General features: G+C 47.2%; 9 protein-coding genes across 9 annotated transcripts; 6 read left to right on the top strand and 3 right to left on the bottom strand.

Annotated features, from left to right (window-relative positions):
• Positions 1-372: 372 nt before the first annotated feature.
• Positions 373-677, top strand: BO87DRAFT_453765 (uncharacterized protein; the record flags this gene model as incomplete). Its single annotated transcript, XM_025628546.1, has 1 exon — positions 373-677. A coding segment is annotated over one exon (171 nt), but the record flags the coding sequence as incomplete, so codon positions are not given.
• A 618-nt stretch (positions 678-1,295) lies between these two features.
• BO87DRAFT_243535 (uracil phosphoribosyltransferase) lies at positions 1,296-3,558 on the bottom strand. The gene has a single exon (XM_025618860.1). It carries the CDS (start codon positions 3,370-3,372, stop codon positions 1,357-1,359), a length of 2,016 nt encoding a protein of 671 aa, XP_025473600.1. The 5' UTR covers positions 3,373-3,558; the 3' UTR covers positions 1,296-1,356.
• BO87DRAFT_243620 (uncharacterized protein) lies at positions 3,558-5,111 on the bottom strand. Its single transcript, XM_025618862.1, has 2 exons — positions 4,483-5,111; positions 3,558-4,423 (listed from the first exon to the last, which is right to left on the bottom strand). The coding sequence occupies exons 1-2, from the start codon at positions 4,769-4,771 to the stop codon at positions 3,744-3,746; spliced, it is 969 nt and encodes a 322-aa protein (XP_025473599.1). The 5' UTR covers positions 4,772-5,111; the 3' UTR covers positions 3,558-3,743.
• Positions 5,074-5,910, top strand: BO87DRAFT_402510 (uncharacterized protein; the record flags this gene model as incomplete). The annotated part of the gene is made up of 1 exon (XM_025625694.1): positions 5,074-5,910. One exon carries the CDS (start codon positions 5,074-5,076, stop codon positions 5,908-5,910), a length of 837 nt encoding a protein of 278 aa, XP_025473598.1.
• Positions 5,911-5,983: 73 nt separating this feature from the next.
• On the bottom strand, positions 5,984-6,881 carry BO87DRAFT_243570 (uncharacterized protein). The gene has a single exon (XM_025618861.1). The coding sequence runs from the start codon at positions 6,681-6,683 to the stop codon at positions 6,057-6,059; it is 627 nt and encodes a 208-aa protein (XP_025473597.1). The 5' UTR covers positions 6,684-6,881; the 3' UTR covers positions 5,984-6,056.
• Positions 6,882-8,217: 1,336 nt separating this feature from the next.
• Positions 8,218-8,887, top strand: BO87DRAFT_243531 (uncharacterized protein). Its single transcript, XM_025618859.1, has one exon. The coding sequence runs from the start codon at positions 8,476-8,478 to the stop codon at positions 8,809-8,811; it is 336 nt and encodes a 111-aa protein (XP_025473596.1). The 5' UTR covers positions 8,218-8,475; the 3' UTR covers positions 8,812-8,887.
• A 1,152-nt stretch (positions 8,888-10,039) lies between these two features.
• BO87DRAFT_322949 (uncharacterized protein) lies at positions 10,040-10,360 on the top strand (the record flags this gene model as incomplete). The annotated part of the gene is made up of 1 exon (XM_025620003.1): positions 10,040-10,360. A coding segment is annotated over one exon (321 nt), but the record flags the coding sequence as incomplete, so codon positions are not given.
• A 912-nt stretch (positions 10,361-11,272) lies between these two features.
• Positions 11,273-13,257, top strand: BO87DRAFT_402508 (uncharacterized protein; the record flags this gene model as incomplete). The annotated part of the gene is made up of 5 exons (XM_025625693.1): positions 11,273-11,480; positions 11,540-11,747; positions 11,803-12,574; positions 12,609-12,982; positions 13,032-13,257. The coding sequence occupies 5 exons, from the start codon at positions 11,273-11,275 to the stop codon at positions 13,255-13,257; spliced, it is 1,788 nt and encodes a 595-aa protein (XP_025473594.1).
• A 1,195-nt stretch (positions 13,258-14,452) lies between these two features.
• Positions 14,453-16,374, top strand: BO87DRAFT_392165 (NAD(P)/FAD-dependent oxidoreductase; the record flags this gene model as incomplete). The annotated part of the gene is made up of 4 exons (XM_025624989.1): positions 14,453-14,485; positions 14,682-14,781; positions 14,861-16,093; positions 16,364-16,374. 4 exons carry the CDS (start codon positions 14,453-14,455, stop codon positions 16,372-16,374), a joined length of 1,377 nt encoding a protein of 458 aa, XP_025473593.1.
• Between the last annotated feature and the right edge of the window lie 488 nt (positions 16,375-16,862).

The raw sequence follows: 16,862 nt of genomic DNA, 5'->3' as shown, positions 1-16,862 counted from the left end.
TATCTATAAAAGCCTAACGCGGGAGTGACTAGGCTGCTGGCTGCTAACCAGAAAATCAGATTATTATTAATTAATAACTAATCTAATACCTGTTCTAATAATATAGTAATTAAAAATATATTACCACTGGTATATTATTCTTGTAAAGACTTTGTATAAATTATTAATTAACTTGTGGTTATTAATCTTCTGAGTATACCTGATCTTTCTAACCGGCGGTTAAGGTCGGTTAAAGCAACCTCTTAACCGTAACCTACCCTTAACCGTACGGTTAAGAGGATTCTTATACCTTAACCTAACCGTCAGGTTACGGTTAAGGTTAGGTTAAGGTATAACGGTCAGGTATAACCACTCTAATTCAATCTATTTCATTCCTGCTTGATTAATCCCGACTGTGAGATAGACCGGGTCTGTTGCAATGATTCCATTATCAACAGCAGAAATAATAAAAGAGAGGCCATTCGCCGGCGCTCACATTCTGATCGCGAAGGCACAAACCCACAGATGCTCCCGGTAATCTCTTCTCTTTGCCTTAAACACTAATCAGTGATTGTCTGCCAGTTATTCCGGACTTGAGTTTGCTGGGGCGCATACTGTTATTATTCCTTGTTCTAGCTTTCTTTATCCTGCTTTATAGCTGGACGCTGCTCATTCTAGTACTGAACCCTTTCTAAAATATCATTTATTCGCGTTGATTATAATCCATTATTATTCAGTATTAACTGAATTACTTGGTTCAGGCCTCCCTGGTAATGATTCTGACAGAATACTAGAATATAATTAGATTATGATAACTTTAACATTCTATAATATAGTACTCACTGACTGACTTGATTCTATTCTCTTTTATGGTAAGTCTGACTCGCCCGCAGCGCATATACCACATGGTCTATTTGCGCCATGTCAGATAATTTACCATGGTACGCTGACTGGACAGTTGGGTTTTGCTGTTAGGATTCTGCTTGGATCTGCCTAGAATGGTTGGAGTCTGTACCCGGTATTCCACCCGATGACATGTGGGCCTCAACCTGGGATTTCCATTTCTCGAGACTCTTTACGCGTTGCAGTAGAGCTTGTTGCTGCTGGTACATAAGACCAACCATTTTTCATATTTCCGTTCGGAATGATGTTTCCTGCTGTCTTCTAGCCGTCAGGGAATGCTGCTGTTGGGCGATTGCAATTTGAACGGTTATACCTCGCTGTGATGCCAAGGCTCGCTGTGATAGAACAATAGGGGCTGAAAGGGCCAGTTACAAATATAATACCATGATTTTACGATTAGAGAAATTGGCATATATATTGCATTCCGTCTCCCCAGTACGAGACTCGCCATGCACTCCTCGATTCCCTATCTTATCACGCCAAGTGTACTGTGCTGAAGAGTCTGTTTCCAGTATCCGTCGAACCCCTGCCTGTGTATTTGTTGGCCGAGAGACGAAGGGCAACAAGATTGATGTTCCCCTCGCGCGCAAAAGTGTGAAGCGGACTGCGGACAGACACAGCCTGCTTCTGAACCACACCAGCCACTACCACAATTTGTATGGCCGTATTGATCTCACGGATATGCTGCGCCATTTGCAAGACAGACTTTCCAGTATTGATGACTGAATCTACAAGTATGACAATGTTTCTGTCTTTCAAATGTGTTTCCTCAATGTCCGCCACACAACGAGCGTGTAGGAACATCGCATTCGGAAATGCATCACTGACCCCGAAGGCCATTGGCTCCCCTCCCCGCATCAGTGCTATTATTGCTGTCCTCAACTCTTGGAAGAGCTGGAACCCGTCAGTAGTATGCCCCTGCACGTGAGGTATCTGAATTGTCTCGAGGCCTAGTAGGTCAGACAGGTGGGTTATTGATAAGTAGTATCCAACGCGTCGATGCGCTTCTCTGAGGAGAGGACCACTAATTCTGGCGTCCCGCGTAGCCGTCGCTAATAGCTTGGCTGCGTTCGTATCCGTACTGTGGCACAAACGGAATCGAAAGTCAATTGAGCCCATCAGTGACTCCAGTCGAACTGTAGGAAGCCTTTCTGCATCTAGGCGTGATGGTATCCCTTCCGGTAGGAGTAATTGGCGCGCGCGCAGTAGACCACTATCGATAGCCGTTGCTAGTTCAGTCTCCATTGATTGGCTTCTGGTGCTAACGTCTCCCACAACAACAATAGCTTCATCGGCTCTGCTCAGCATGCCGAGATCGAGCGGGCTATCACCGAAAGCCCAGACATACGCGCAGTACACTTCTTTGAGACGGTCCACTATTGCCGCCTTCACACCAGGGGTGACAGCAAATCCATCTGAAATGCGACCACCTCCGATGACGACAACCTTGCGAGACAGACCAATCTTATCGAGAATCTTAGTCCACACTGCACGCAATCCGCAGGTCACGATTACTGCACCAATATGCTCTTTAGATTGGGCATGGCGTAGTAACGAGAGCATTTCGGGATACAATTCGACTGAAGACGCCACGCGCGTACAGATCTCATCAAGTTCGTCGTCGTCAAATGATTGCTCATAGAGCAATGATACCTGGCGAAACGCAGCATATGAGTATCTCAGATGGCTACTGAAGATAGCCTTCAATGGTGTCACATCATTTTGTCGAGGGGTACATGCCCGCCACAACATGTCTCCAGTATCCTCAGCAGTCAAGGTTCTGTCCCCGTCCAGGACTAGGAAAGTGTCGATGAAATTGGTATGACTAAAGCGCAAGGAATCATCAAGAGAGTCCATCGCGACGCTCAAGTTGTAGATCTCGTCGTGCTTTTGAAAGTCCAACAAAAGACGTTTTATACCAGCAACATTCTCCGATCGTACCAGACAGAACAGGATACTGTGGTCGTAGCAAAGCTGACGCAAAGACGTTCTTTCGGCCTCAACCCATTGCTGAATCGCGCGAACAGGCAGCTCCACCCTGTAATTTTGCGTGTCCTGCTGGCGCCGCTGCCACACTACGTTGGCGGACTCATCCAGATACAGTATGTGTGTAAAGACCTCAAGGTCGCTCTCTATGAGGACCGTTTCCAGGGCACCTTGCTCAGAGCAAAACATAAAATGCCCGGTGACGACGGCAATCTTTCCCGTTTCGATTGACGTTCTTCTGATGGTTTCGATGGCCTGCTTGCGCCAGCAGGCTTTTTCTCCTCCCTCTAGCGACTGGAAGGCCTCAAGTCCACCAGGTACAATATCGGCAATAACAGCGGAGCCTTCATGGTAGTTGAATAATTCTTCACCCAATTCTCGTTTCAGTCGATCAAGTAGAAATGATTTTCCCACCCCTGATATTCCATAAAGACCAACAACCTTTGGTTTATGAGCCTCACAATGGCTGCTGCCCTCGCGTGAACAATGACCAGTGTTATTCATTTTCGGCTCGTATGAGAGTCAGTAAGGGCCTTCCGAGACAAGTTCGGTCAATATATCTTGTGGACTATCCAGAGTCGTCTATGAAGAGTGGCTACTTATGCTATCGCAAAGAGCGGTGCTGGCTTATGAACCAAGTAAGCTGGGAGAATGGGCCCCTCTCTTAACGGATGTACATTTGAGCTTTCAAGACAAGGGTACTACTAAAGAGGCCACGCCTCGTAGTCAACTTGCTCTCGACTAGACCCCAATGAGGCGAGCCAATAACTGTTCAAGTCTTATAGCCTACATCGTTCGAGCGAATGAGCTGTGGGGAATATTGTGTTCACTGCACTAGCGCAGCGAATGAGAACCCTTGAACAAAGCCGGCTGCTCTAACCTCTCGTTAAAAGTTGCTGCATTGGCAGAGAATTTGGTCCGCAATCAGGCATCTGAGCGAGAACCACATCAAACATTTCCAAGATACGGACAGATTGAGAGTTAGTGTGAAGGAAGCTTTTCAGCGTGCCAAATGATACCCCAAGAGATTTCAAGTCGAGCTGTTGGAGACCGATGCTGCGCCGACAGAGAAGTTCGATTGGAAAGCCATCGCCAGCAACCTGTATGGACGGAATATCCCGGAGAAGATGCTCAAGGCACTCTGCCAGCTCGCTGCGCTCACTATTGGTCGAGAAAGCGGGGTAAAATAGGTTGGAAAGGCAAATGCCTCTCAAGTCGAGACCTTGCTGCCTGGAGCTGCTGATACCCCTGGCAAGGGTACAGACCTGAGTCACATTGTACTTCCTGTCCTGACATAGCGTGTATAAACCTAGTGGATCTTGCAGTGGTACGCTTGCGTCATTCTGTTCCTGGATACGGATTGTTACTTTCCGTAACCGAGGGAAAGACACTAGAAAATTGATGGCTCGCTGCATGTCGGCGTCGCCGATGCTGGACTGATTCGCAACCCAGAGGGCCGCATTAGGGAATGTGATATGCATGCTCTCCGCGGGTTTTACCACGTCCCCGGCGGTGCTCACTGGCCCAAGATTGGGAAAGCTGGTGGCGTAATGCACTAGGCGCAGCTGTTACCCAAGGACGTCACTTGATGTTCTTTGCGACAGGAAATATTACCTGCTTTGGCTCTGCCTAACTCAAACCCTAGAGATGTGACAAAATGGCATAATCGGGATTCTCTGACATTGTCCAAGCGGGCAAAGCTCTCTTCTGTAAAGTCCAGAATGACATCGCCAAAGATAAATGGCAAACATCGCTCTCTGAGAAGCTTGCTCACGCGCGAAATCTCTTTTACCGCTGGGAGGTGAAGATGATCCAGGATCAGGCAAAAAATCTCTCCTGGTAAAGCCTCTAACAATGTTTTCGTGTTCATTCTGCTGTTCAAGCATGCAGGCGGCGCTGACATTATTGTATATTTAAGTTATTTCGTGAGCTGCTTCCAAGATAGTTTGAAAGAGGTACGGAATAGCCCAAGCCCTTGAAGCACTTCTGCATGCCACGTTCTGAGCAATGTATTCGATTTTTATGTGAAAGGGACCTTAGCCTGTACTCCCCCGCGAGATTATCCTTTTGCTGATGCATTGGCCTCGGTCGGGTAAATCTTTACCGCCAATATCGGGCGCTGTGTTGGACATTTTCGAAGTAAAGTACGAGATGGATTTTCAGGTATCGAGAATTACCCAAACTCCAAAATGTGAACTTCACCGAATGAAGGAACATGGCGAATTCCAATTAATAAATTCTCGTGACGTCTCCAACTGGGCAATCCAGTTGTGCTACGATCAGCTGCCACCTCGACGAGAAAGACAGGGGGTTGTAAATGTTCTTTACGTTATTGGGACTCTTAGTCGAGTAAAGATATCTACGATGCGCAAGGACATGGACGCGAAACTTTCGAAAGCTAGAGAACAGCTGCTCTCATTTGGCTGCGACCTGAGATTCAACCTCACGATCTTTCCGCTCGATGTTCCGTCCGGCGTTAATTCTCAGCCCACCGGTGACACGGACGGGGTATATGGTGCCGCTGGTGAAGGTGGACGAATCGGAAACTGCGCCAAAGCAGCACTAAAGAGCATACATGGGAGTTCAACAACTCCGGGTCTGTCGGAAGCGGTTTGGGAGGCTGACATGCATATATTTGGAGGCAACGAAGCCTCGCCCGACACGATGTCGCCGGTGCCGTACGAGCCAAATTACTTGGCATATTATTATGCAACCGAAGACGGGATGCTTGCGAATGATCATCGCTATGTTATCGGAAAAACCACGGGGTTGGGTATTTTTCTGCCTGCAGTAGCGGAAGCATTAGCGCGAGGGGGAGACTGGACGGGAGGCAAAGTTCTACAGGAGTGGTTCCCCGACGTCGTGAAAGATCATGCGGATTGGCACGCAGTTGTCGGCCCTGAAGCTACAAGCCGTTCGACGTGGATGGAGAAAGGATACAGTGAAATGCCCCTTCCATTGATTTGGTTCTTTCGTTTTCTGCCCTGGCATGAACTCCATGATATTCAGACCAATATGTGCGGAGCAAGCAGACTTGACTGATGTCAACTTGTTCGGTCGAGCCATTCCGTGAGATTGAATCTGCCGACCTTGACATACATTTACTTGTTTCCGGTCTCTACCTACTATTAGAATGTCCGCATGCATAACCCGCCTATCCCAGTCCAGTGTAAGCGAGTGCAGATGATTCAATCTGTTAACCTCTCGAGGAATGCTGCAAGCTTGCCCTTCGGTTGACCCACATGAAATGCCCATGCATAACGAGTCATGAAACTGCGGATCCGGGAGTCCATCTCCTCCAGTCTCAGAGCGCGTTCTTCCTCGGTAGTACGGATAGAACTAGGACTCCTTGGGAGAGTACATTGCAGCTCAACTTCCCCGACCATGTGATTGTCGAAATCCATGGTGTCTTGAACAATTGTGAAGTCATCGTCGGCGACCCAGCTTTGCCGAAATGTTGTAAAGGAAGCCAACTCTCGTAGTCCAAAGTTGGTGAATTCAGTTTGGCTAATACCCGTAGAAAGTTTCAGGTGACGAGAGATTTCCTCTGGGTTGCGCATCTCCATGAACCTAGAATTCTGGAAATTTCCGCCTTCTTTTATTTTGGCTTCCCAGTCACCGTCCCTCTTGCGGACCCAAATGCCTTTCGAGGATAGCAGACCATCTAAATCGTAGTATATATCGTGCATGGAGCGTGAACCCAAATACTGCAGACTTCGAAATGGCGGGTGTCCTCCGGCAAGAGTCAATGGCTGCACGGCAAGTCGGCTGAACTTGCGTTCTACCTCTAAGGTGAGCGGTCTGAAGGGGGCCATCGAGGAGGGGCGAAGAGACGATCAAATGGTGGGCCAACGGGGCGCAGCCTAGGCCTATATTTCTAGCGATCAGTCTGTCAATAGAATCACCTCATACAAAGTAATAGTGGCATCAACAATTATGGTAGATGAATGCTACCGGTCAAAAGGCCAGAGAGTATTGGCCGACTCCCGCCACAGAGATGGATTTGGGACTAAACATTGAGAAAAACAAGAAGCCAGGTCAATGATTCGTCACCTGATGAACCAGCCTCTAATCACGTGCCGAGTCTAGGCGCCGCCGTGTCACAGCCTCACAGGTAATAGCTGCCAAACCAAGTAGGCGTTAGCATCATGGCTGGCGGTACTCACAATAGGAGCTCGACTAGTTCCGACATTGGTATCCAGCATACGTACCGAAACCGAATTCGATCCAGTTAGGAGTTCCGACGTGATCGCACAAGAAGTTAACAGCCCATTTCCCCAAAAGGGAGTTAAGGAACCATGCCTATCTATTCACCAGAAGGGGAATAGCGTGGTGCAGGTCTTTCTTTAGAAACACAGTTCCGCGGCAGTCTCGTCGGTTCCGGAATGCTGATTTAATGCTAGCTTGAGAACTTGGCTGGCCGAAGCGGAGGCTCCACTTCGAAGCGAACGCAACCCATAGGGGGTCTGAGGGGACAAGTGCCATTTGCCCATTGGGCGTCTCGCCAGTGGATGAATTTTCGGGCAGCAAACGGCCTGTCGTAACAGGTTGCCTAACAGATAATTTCGGGCCAGCCCGTAGTTCAGATATCGCTTACCTCAATATGTATGTACATTAGCAATGTCACTAGTGATCTTTCGCAATGTTGAATCATATCTCATGTAGGTAGTAAGCTTGTTGGCCACATGATTCATGTATGCTGGGCGAGAGTTACCTACCCCTCTATGTTCGGATATTTATGGTGAACCGCTACTATTAGGATACTCCTTCGCCCTACATGAAAGGTTATTTCTAATGGGTATCCCCTGTTTTGCATTACTTAAATCATGAGCCACGTAGCCCCAGATGAGCCACATCTGCCCCCGGTGATCATTGGCACTGTACATCTTGACGGTGGAAAAAACTATATTAGAACATGGAAGTTCATAGGAGCATTGGGTTAGCCTCTGATTATATTCTGCCTATTTGCTAACGGAATTTCTTAAATTGATGAATGACCAAAGCGTTGGAAATAATCCCGCGCTTTTCGAGAAAGATGTCGCAACTACTCGGAGGAAGACGCCTACTAGTATGCCAGAAGCGCTGAATGAAAGCGAGAGATACATTGTTGCTCAATGTCACAGTGGCTTGGATGCATCTGAAGCGAGTGCTCATCCATTGATATCACATGTGGTCATTGGCGGGGCTCAAATTAGCTTGCCAGATGACGGCTCAAATATGTTCGAAAAACTAGAAAGTAGCATGCGGAAGGAGCACTCTTGTATGAAAGGAGACGATCGCTTAGCTTCATACCTCAAAATTAAAATAAGGAAATGCGGCTCGAATGGCCTGGCCCTCCCCGAAGGAAACTTCTTATACAAAAGGTATTGAATCAGAATTGATGGGCTGTACCGATCATCGAAACATCAAAATCTCCCAGGATCTCTTTGCATCGGAAGTGCTGACTCGCCGGTTCTGTTTCGACTTGCTATTCGATGTTGGCGATCAGGAAAAGCCTCCCATCTGATACAGCCCATGGAAAATCTCTCAGAGACTGGGGCTTTCACGTTGATCAAAAGCGACACACAAGACATCGCATATCGGATAATATTGCAGAGATACTAAACCATGGCTCTCTTCCACAAGTGTAGTAGAGCCTCTGCACCGTCTACAAGCGGATTTCTCGCCATGAACAACAATGGGGACTGCCATAACAGAAGACCTGGAAATTCTCTGTACAACCCAGAGGCTGATATAGCTAAAATAACATTGAAAGAGAATGCGCCAGGTATTAAGTCAGAATCTCCGGTATACAAACACAAACTTAATCACATCAAGTCACATCGGATTCAAGGCAAGGGGTATCCCACATTGTTCACCTACTTCAGTCCAGGAATACTTGCTTTGATACCCTCCACGGATCAACCCGGTCAGAACCGGATAGGCTTATACGAAAACTGGTAACTGAAGCAAGGAATAACGGTAGCATGTCTTATGAAAGAAGAGTGGTGGGATTTTCAGTCATCCAGAAGATCTCTGCAATCTTAAGAAGCGTGTTTGGTCCATCAGCATGCCTCCCTCCTCCTACATGATATTCTTCACTCCGGAGTACTGGCTATGTGCAGGCATGAAAAGGAATAACAATGTAGGAACCGTAGAGATAACATAATTTTGAGCATCGTCTACAATGACTCAGGATTGAGGTTCTAGCGCCCTCGTCTACTGAAACTCTTTTTGTTATGTGATAGGAAAAGTGCGTACAACCCGTCTGACGACTAAGCCTTCCCATCGCTAACAAGACTTCATGAGCGGTGGTATCCGCTTTATACATTACCATGATTGCTGTGGAAGAGGGCGCGCACGAATCTTTTACCAACAGCCTAGGAAATGTGTTGAACGTGTGATTCGACTTGGCAACCGAGGATAAAACTCATTCCATTATTTCTGGGCAGATGGACTAGTCTTCCATAGATAACAATAGCCATTAATCGATCATAAGCTGATTCCGGAATAGGAAATCAAGCATCCAAGTCTTCCTAACCACTCGAATAGGGATAGCGTGGTACGGCAGCCCTGCAGGTGAAAGTACTGGCTCTCGAGCACGAAAACCCTCCGATAGCAAATGCGGCCAGCGAGAGCTAAGAACCGAGACACCGTGAACTCATTGGGCCGCATGCCTGTTAAGTGGATCCGGACAGAACAGCGTGTTGAAGTGCAATCAATCAGACAACGTGGGCTTTGAACGGCAGGGTAACTATGGGCAATGTGCACCGACCGACGACGTGCACGAAATTGATAGCTAGTTGAATAAGCTAGCCAACAGTGTGCGTCGTACACAATGAGTGAGAGAACTAGACCGGGTCGCTAAGTAGAATGACCTAAACAGCTCCTATCCTCGAGGCTTTACTGGCGGGGTGGATTATTCCCTTATCTAGAACAGTATTAGAACATAATTGGCTCCTCAGCTTCTGCCGGAGGTGTTGTATCGTCAAATGTGACTAAACTGAACAAGAAGAACTCGTTGAGCTTAAGCGTAGGACTGAAATCTCGCTTCCAGCCACGTACGGTATTCAATCTTCTTTCCTCCTCTCTCAACACAACTACTTAAGTTGGCCGAGATGGTATTAAGGATATGGCTCTTACCTGGAGATTCAGCCCTTCAACTTTTCCTACAGTCGGAAGGTCGCGCTAGGCATGCAAGCCGCGGTACGCAACCAGCACTTCCGGAACAAATTTATTGTCCACTTTCGCTGGTTTTACCTGCGTTGTAGAGCAAATCAACCAAATGGTCTCCCGCATTGCCAGTAATACGAACCTTGCCCAGCGGGGGTTCGAACTGGGTCTTGATCGGTACATTTGCAAGAATCCCTCCCAGGGCAATTTTGTCTCTGACAAGCTGATGGCAACTACTGTTGAGGCTATTGCCGGTGCCGTCTTCGTAGAAATAAGCTGGGTTCGAGTAGCATTGCAGAGAATTGTGGATGCATTAGGCCTGGCGTGGCCAGATTCTTGAGCTGGGAAATTTCCATGCAAGGCTCGGATAATTACGGATCTCCTATCTTCCATTACGAATTCATGATTCGCATATTGATACGCGCATTTTATTTGCCGCAGAACAATCGCATGTGATCTGCAAAGCTATCCTCGTGTAAGCCACATAACGCATTGCTCTACAGACCGTCGCTTGTAAGGTTCCATATGACCATTACTCGTTCATATGAGACGTTGCATGCAGCTGGCTTGTTGTACAGGCCAGTATTCCTCTGCGTGTTGTTATGGATAGAGGCCTGATGCTCCATTATAATTTGTATTGAGTCCATCAGTGGATATTGTTAGAAAGTTCTAGCTCAGCACCATTTGGTTCTAACCGCAACATCGGTGCGTAACTTTCAGCTTGTAAAGGTTTACCGGCAATGGCTTCATCTTTCCAATATAGAAATCAACCATCCCCGTGTTTATTATCCTGGTTCCCTCGATTCAATCTAACTTGAGATACAAAAGATATTATATTCACCACGATTGTGTGATTATCGTTTCGCAAGTCACAAGCCCCGATTTTATATTCCTTTCCCATTCTTTCTACGTGCATTGGGGTCATCATGCCTAATGCGACAATTATTTTAGTCGCGGCAAACTCGGAGGCGCACATATATTGTGGCCTTTCTTGCAGTTTTCTTCTTTGGTTTCTACCTTTCGGGCGGCCCGTAGCTCATTATCTCATCTATGTGTTAAGAGCTTACACCTCACCCACGGGTAACGGAAACAACTTTGATGTTCCTCTGTTTCAAATGCTGTGCTATAGAGGCTCCAATTCTGCTCGATCCCTCGGCGTTTCGAAGCAAAGCAAGTAGCAATCTGGCCTTCAAGTTATATGCACTTCAGCTAGATTTCAAGAAACCTAATTTCATACCTGTGTTGACCCAGCATGGCTACCCCTCATGAACCGAAAATCGAGACACTGGAAAAGATCATAGGCCATACCTTCTCCCTAAAACATTTGATACGTCTGGCTCGCACCTCAGCAGGTGCTAATCCGGACAACTACGATGGGAATAGGAAACTATCCCAACTGGGTGCCTCTCTGGTTGACTCTGTTCTGGCTATCATAGTATTCTTCATAGGTGGCAGTAGAGGTAAGAAGAACTGCGGCGCCTGGTCACTCAAACTTTTGGACAAACTTATAGTGTTGTAGAGTGTACGGCAAATTTGAGAAAGGCTTTTCTGAACAAAGGCAAATACTGTGCTGCCGCGAAGCGGACTGGTATCGACGATTGCATAGACTACGATAAGCGCACCGGGCCAGATTCGCCGGAGGTTCTTCGCAAAGCGATAAATGCCATTATAGCAGCCGTGTTTCTTGATACCTGGAACATCAAGTCAACAGTAGTTGTCATTCTAAGGTATGGCTTTACATCTGTTTAGCATGCAATTACTGTACTGAATCTGTTCGGTCAGGATTTTTTTCCAGACGAGCGGCGACAGAATGTTTCAGGAACTCCCTTCTGTCTCACCTGCTACTGTGGAAGCTCTCGTATCTATTTCGAAGATGATACTAGCTCTCAATGCTGGAGTGATTAACCCTTCGGTGCTAATTATCGAGCGGTCCGCTACGACTCTTGAGGTCTCCCCAATGATACACAGGTTCCTGGAACAAGGCACCAAAGATCCGCCTCTGTTGTCAAACGCGGAGCGCATTGTGACGGAGAAGGAGTCAGTCACAGAGGGCCTATTTCAATTTCTCCGAGAGGAGATATGGTCATCGGATGGAGACCTGAACCACAATGAAATTGAAACTGAAGCCGAGCATGACTCGATGGCGACGATTCCGGACAGGCCGAATGCTCCACCAACACCAAAGGGCGGACAGGTGGCACGTCGCCAAGGAGAACCTCTCAATGACAGTGAAGCAGCCGTGGTAATACCTGCGCCGAAGAGAAGGTGCAGGGCTGCAAGCACTAATGTCTCCATACTGCATGGTGAGGTTGCCAGGCAGATTCTCTTACAAGAGAGACAGCACTGTGCCGCTCAGAATATGTCTCCGCCCGAAAATCGCTATTTCTCCTCTGCTATAGTGACAAAGGCCCTTAAGCTTGAAGAGGACTCGCTCGGGAACCTCACTATTCTCTTGATAACAATTGCTAGCCCGCAATCAATCGTGGCTCTGCGCGATATGATGTGCTGTGTAAGAGCTCAGAAGACGTTTGATTCGCACCGCCTGGCCGTGAATGTCACTAAGAGGCGAAGATATGAGATGATTAAAGAACTCAACCAAAAAAAATGCACTTCTCCGACTTCTCCGATGGTATCACCTTCTCGAACTATTCGAGCAATGTGGTGGTTCTCGGACCCGTTACAGCATAGGATATGTAAACACGACATCTGCGGATTTCGAACATCCGAAACGGGGAGCGGGAAACCCTAGCAGGAAAGATGATGCTAAGGTAGCGCAAGCGATGATGAAGGAGTTATTCCCCGACCTAAGTCCTATAAGTCCTATGTATGCCCAGGAGTACGCTGCCATCAAGCATTACCGAAAAGTCGGACAGCGACTCTATATACTCACCGACCGGTTCGGTCCAGGAATCCTTGGTCTCACTTTGGACGCCACTCAGGAGTCGGAGATATCGGATACCATGTTAGTAAGTGCCGAGCTTGACATACCCATAAGTCTGACACTATCTTAGGCTGTTAAACCCGAAAAATAAGACATTTCGCGATTTTGTAGACCTCCTCGAAGAATCGCATGGACAATGGCTGAGGAGATGCAGCGATGCAGCTTACTTGTTGCTCCGCCCATTGCTCGAGTTTACCCTCGACAACACCGCGCCTTTTCGTTTGGAGCTTACGGATACTGAATGCATTTTCAAGCAACCTAAGTGCTCGGAGTCTCTTCTGAAGCTTGTTGCCTAGAGCAGTAACGGCTCGTGTGATATAGATGGGCGTCCAATATGCATAGTGATTGATTGTGCCGCATACCTTCGAGGAAAAGATCCTGCTCTTTTCCGAACTCCCTAGCAATACATCTATTCCATCGCTCCCCAGGTAATCATTTCCTCTTAAATATAAACCAGTGGCCTTTGGGGATCACTTTATGCCTTTTCATGCAAGTGTTGCTCTTATGGATTGTGTCCTGACTTAGACAAGGACAAAACGCGTAAGCGCAAAGCGCAGTGAAATGCACCAAGCACTATGTCCGAGTGAGCCTACGCTTGGACAACCAGATATAGTCACGCGCCATGGTATTTTCTACCCTTTAGCCAGGTGACAGTAGCCAGGTGACAGGATGGCAATGATGCATGAAGAGCTTATCTATGAGCAGTGTGATTGTGGTGCGCCAGGAACCGCGATCCTTGGTGTCTATTAATGGCCCGCGGCTGAAGGGGCTAAGTCAGGAACTGCGGCGCAAGATCGATAGCAAATTTGATGATGACCTGGTGTTAATTGGTGGTGAGGGAGGAAAATGTAAAAATGTTTCCTCAGACTGCTCTCCAGGATACTCATACCCTAGGGCCCATACTTGACTTTGCGGAGGTAGCGTAGAGAATTCGGTTCTGCGGTGAAGGCGGTAGAGGTAAATTACGCGCTGGCCACCATGGGCTTTGACGAGATTCTAAGTTTGTTAAGAATGTGATATCTTCCCGTTAACATGCATAAAGTGAAAATAGATGACAGTAATGGAGCAGTAGTGGTATCGTATTCTGAATGGCCACTTGAAGCCGGGGGCGCAGTGTACGAGTTTTCAGTAATAGCATGGCACAGGAGCCAGCCTCCTTCGGCTCGGCGGCCACTTTCTGAACCAACCATTATGCAGTCAGCTCGGTAATCCGAGATGGCCACGGTTGGTCCCAAGTCGGTCACAAGTCAGTCGCAAGTCTGAGTCGGGAACATCATCAGGCGGCTTGAAACGGCCACCGACTTTATGGCCGAGATTCCTGCTATATATTAATAGCAACGGATGAGCCTGATAACACAGCATACTTGTCTCGATCGTTGATGAGTTAGCTATTGGCTTATATTATTTACTAAATTTAATCTTCTAACTCTTGGCAGTAGCATGCAACATTAATATATCAGAATTTTGTCCCTGCACATTATTATAATCACCATGTCCTTGCTGTCACAAAGCTCTGTTCTTGTAGTGAGCGCCAGACCGGCCAGGTCCTTTGCCGCCTGCATGCTCGCACGTGAGGGCGTCGATGTTGTGCTTGTCGATGCCGAAAAGTTCCCCAGATATCTCTTATCATTACATGCTTTAAAAACCCTAACATAAGCAAAATTAATTCTTGGAATTGCAAAGATATTATATTAGAGAGAGCATACTCGCAGCAATACAGTTCCTCTTGCGGCTCATTGATGTCGACACAGAATTCAACCGGCATGGCTTTGAAAAGAAGTACAGGACCACATTCAAGATCACAGAAAAGAGGGAAGCATGTTAGTTGCCCCCGGCTTCGGCTGGTCTTGTTCCGGGACAGTAAAAAATGACTTACCAAGGGAAACCATAAATCCACAGTCACCAACTTTACAAAAGCACTCGGCCCAGGCGGCCACTCGTGGAATGTAGTCCGCTCCGAGTCAGATGATATCTTATTCCACCACGCCGCCCGCAGCGGAGCCAAGACATTTAACAGCACCAAGGTAGACGTAATCCATTTTGAGCCATACCCGCATGACGGTTTCAACGAACCCGTGCACCTGGCCAATCCAGGCCGGCCTGTATCGGCTGACTGGTCGTGTAAAGACGGGACTAGAGGCAACATCAAGTTTGACTACCTCATCGATGCCAGCGGGTGCAACAGGATCATGTCCACAAAGTACCTCAAGAACCGCCGCTTCAACGAGGGCCTCAAGAATATAGCAAACTGGACGTACTGGAAAGGGGCCAAGCGCTTCAATGTTGGCCAGCCCAACGAGAACTCGCCCTTCTTTGAGACGCTCGATGACGCGAGCGGCTGGGTCTGGGCCATCCCCCTGCACAACAGCACCTTGTCGGTCGGCATCGTGGCGCGCCAGGACCTCTTCGTGGCCAAGAAAAAGCAACTCGGGCTAACCCCCCAAGAATTCTACTGCGAGTATCTCAAGCTGGCGCCGCAAATCAGCGCCATGCTGTCGGACGCCGAAATAGTGTCGGACATGAAGCAGGCGTCAGACTGGTCGTACAGCGCATCGGCCTACGCCGGCCCGTACTTCCGCATCATCGGCGATGCCGCCGCCTTTGTCAACCCCTATTTCTCGTCAGGCATGCACCTGGCCTTGACCAACGGTCTCACAGCCGCCGTGTCAGTGCAGGCGTCGCGCCGCGGCCAGGCCGACGAGCACGCCGCAGCCAAGTGGCACGGCACAAAGGTCGCTGAGAACTACACCCACCTGCTCCTCATCATCATGGCAGTGCAGCGCCAGCTGCACCTCAAACATGAACAGCTCATCACCACCGATGCAGAGGACGGCTTTGACGCCGCTTTCAAGGCTATCCAGCCCGTCATTCAGGGGGTCGCCGACACACACCTATCGGACGAGCAGGTGCAGCAGCGAGCGGTGGAATCGGTTGACTTTGCACTCAACTTATTTAATATCACACCGGAGCAGGAGAAGGCCATGGTGGACAAGGTCAACCATGCTACACAGGCAGCGCCTGAGACACTCCAGAACATGACCCCCGAGGAGGTCGATATTCTGAAGCGCATGAGCCATCGCGTCTTGCATCAGAACACAATCCAGGAGAATAGGGGCCTGGCGGCTTTTACAGGTCATGTTATTAATAGGCTGGTGGCGAATATAGAGCATGGCAATATAAGTCTAATAAAAGTACAAGCCTAGGAATCTTAAAAACATATCCCACCGCATGGTGAGCCACACGCGGCCATGAAAGAACTCATGTAATAATAATAACTAGACCATACTATTTACAGGCCATGCAATATATATAATCTTAGGGACAGCGGGCTATGAGGAATAAATATTCTAATATATTTTTATATAAATAATTAAAGAGATACTGAATAAACAATTATTACAGATATAGAGTAGTTATACCTGACTGTTATACCTTGACCAAATCTTAACCATAACCTGACAGTTAAATTGAGGTATAAGAATCCTCTTAACTATATAATTAAGAATAAATTACAGTTAAGAAATTATTTTGACTAATCTTAACTATAGATTAGAAAAGCCAGATATACTTAAAAGATTAATAACTATAGATTAATTAGTAATTTATACAGAATTTTTACAGGAATAATATCTCAAATCCTAGGATCACTTCCCTGTGCTGGTTAGTGTGAGAACCTAAAGACTACAATAACTAATTATATCTGAATAAAGCCTGTATATCTATAAGAACTAATAAATCTGAAAAAGAAAAGAAAACTATCTATTTCCTGCAGATTAGGCTGCTTTATATATTTTTAAAAATTAATTTCTTTTTAATAAGTTTTATTTTTTTATTAATCTTCGACTAAATTTTTATTAGTTCTTTAGTTTCTTTTTTTATTTTTTAACTAATTTTTATTTTA

Source organism: Aspergillus neoniger (genome assembly GCF_003184625.1).
Source record: "Aspergillus neoniger CBS 115656 unplaced genomic scaffold BO87scaffold_99, whole genome shotgun sequence".
Classification (NCBI taxonomy): Eukaryota; Fungi; Ascomycota; class Eurotiomycetes; order Eurotiales; family Aspergillaceae; genus Aspergillus; species Aspergillus neoniger.
This window is presented reverse-complemented; position numbering and strand designations above follow the sequence as displayed.

What these genes read in the sequence shown, in the direction of transcription:
- BO87DRAFT_243535 (XM_025618860.1), bottom strand. Translation starts at nt 3,372, where the DNA reads ATGAATAACACTGGTCATTGTTCACGCGAGGGCAGCAGCCATTGTGAG.
- BO87DRAFT_243620 (XM_025618862.1), bottom strand. Translation starts at nt 4,771, where the DNA reads ATGTCAGCGCCGCCTGCATGCTTGAACAGCAGAATGAACACGAAAACA. An exon ending in GTTAGGCAGAGCCAAAGCAG is followed by an intron (nt 4,424 to 4,482) that starts GTAATATTTCCT and finishes AGCTGCGCCTAG; the next exon opens with TGCATTACGCCACCAGCTTT.
- BO87DRAFT_243570 (XM_025618861.1), bottom strand. Translation starts at nt 6,683, where the DNA reads ATGGCCCCCTTCAGACCGCTCACCTTAGAGGTAGAACGCAAGTTCAGC.
- BO87DRAFT_243531 (XM_025618859.1), top strand. Translation starts at nt 8,476, where the DNA reads ATGGCTCTCTTCCACAAGTGTAGTAGAGCCTCTGCACCGTCTACAAGC.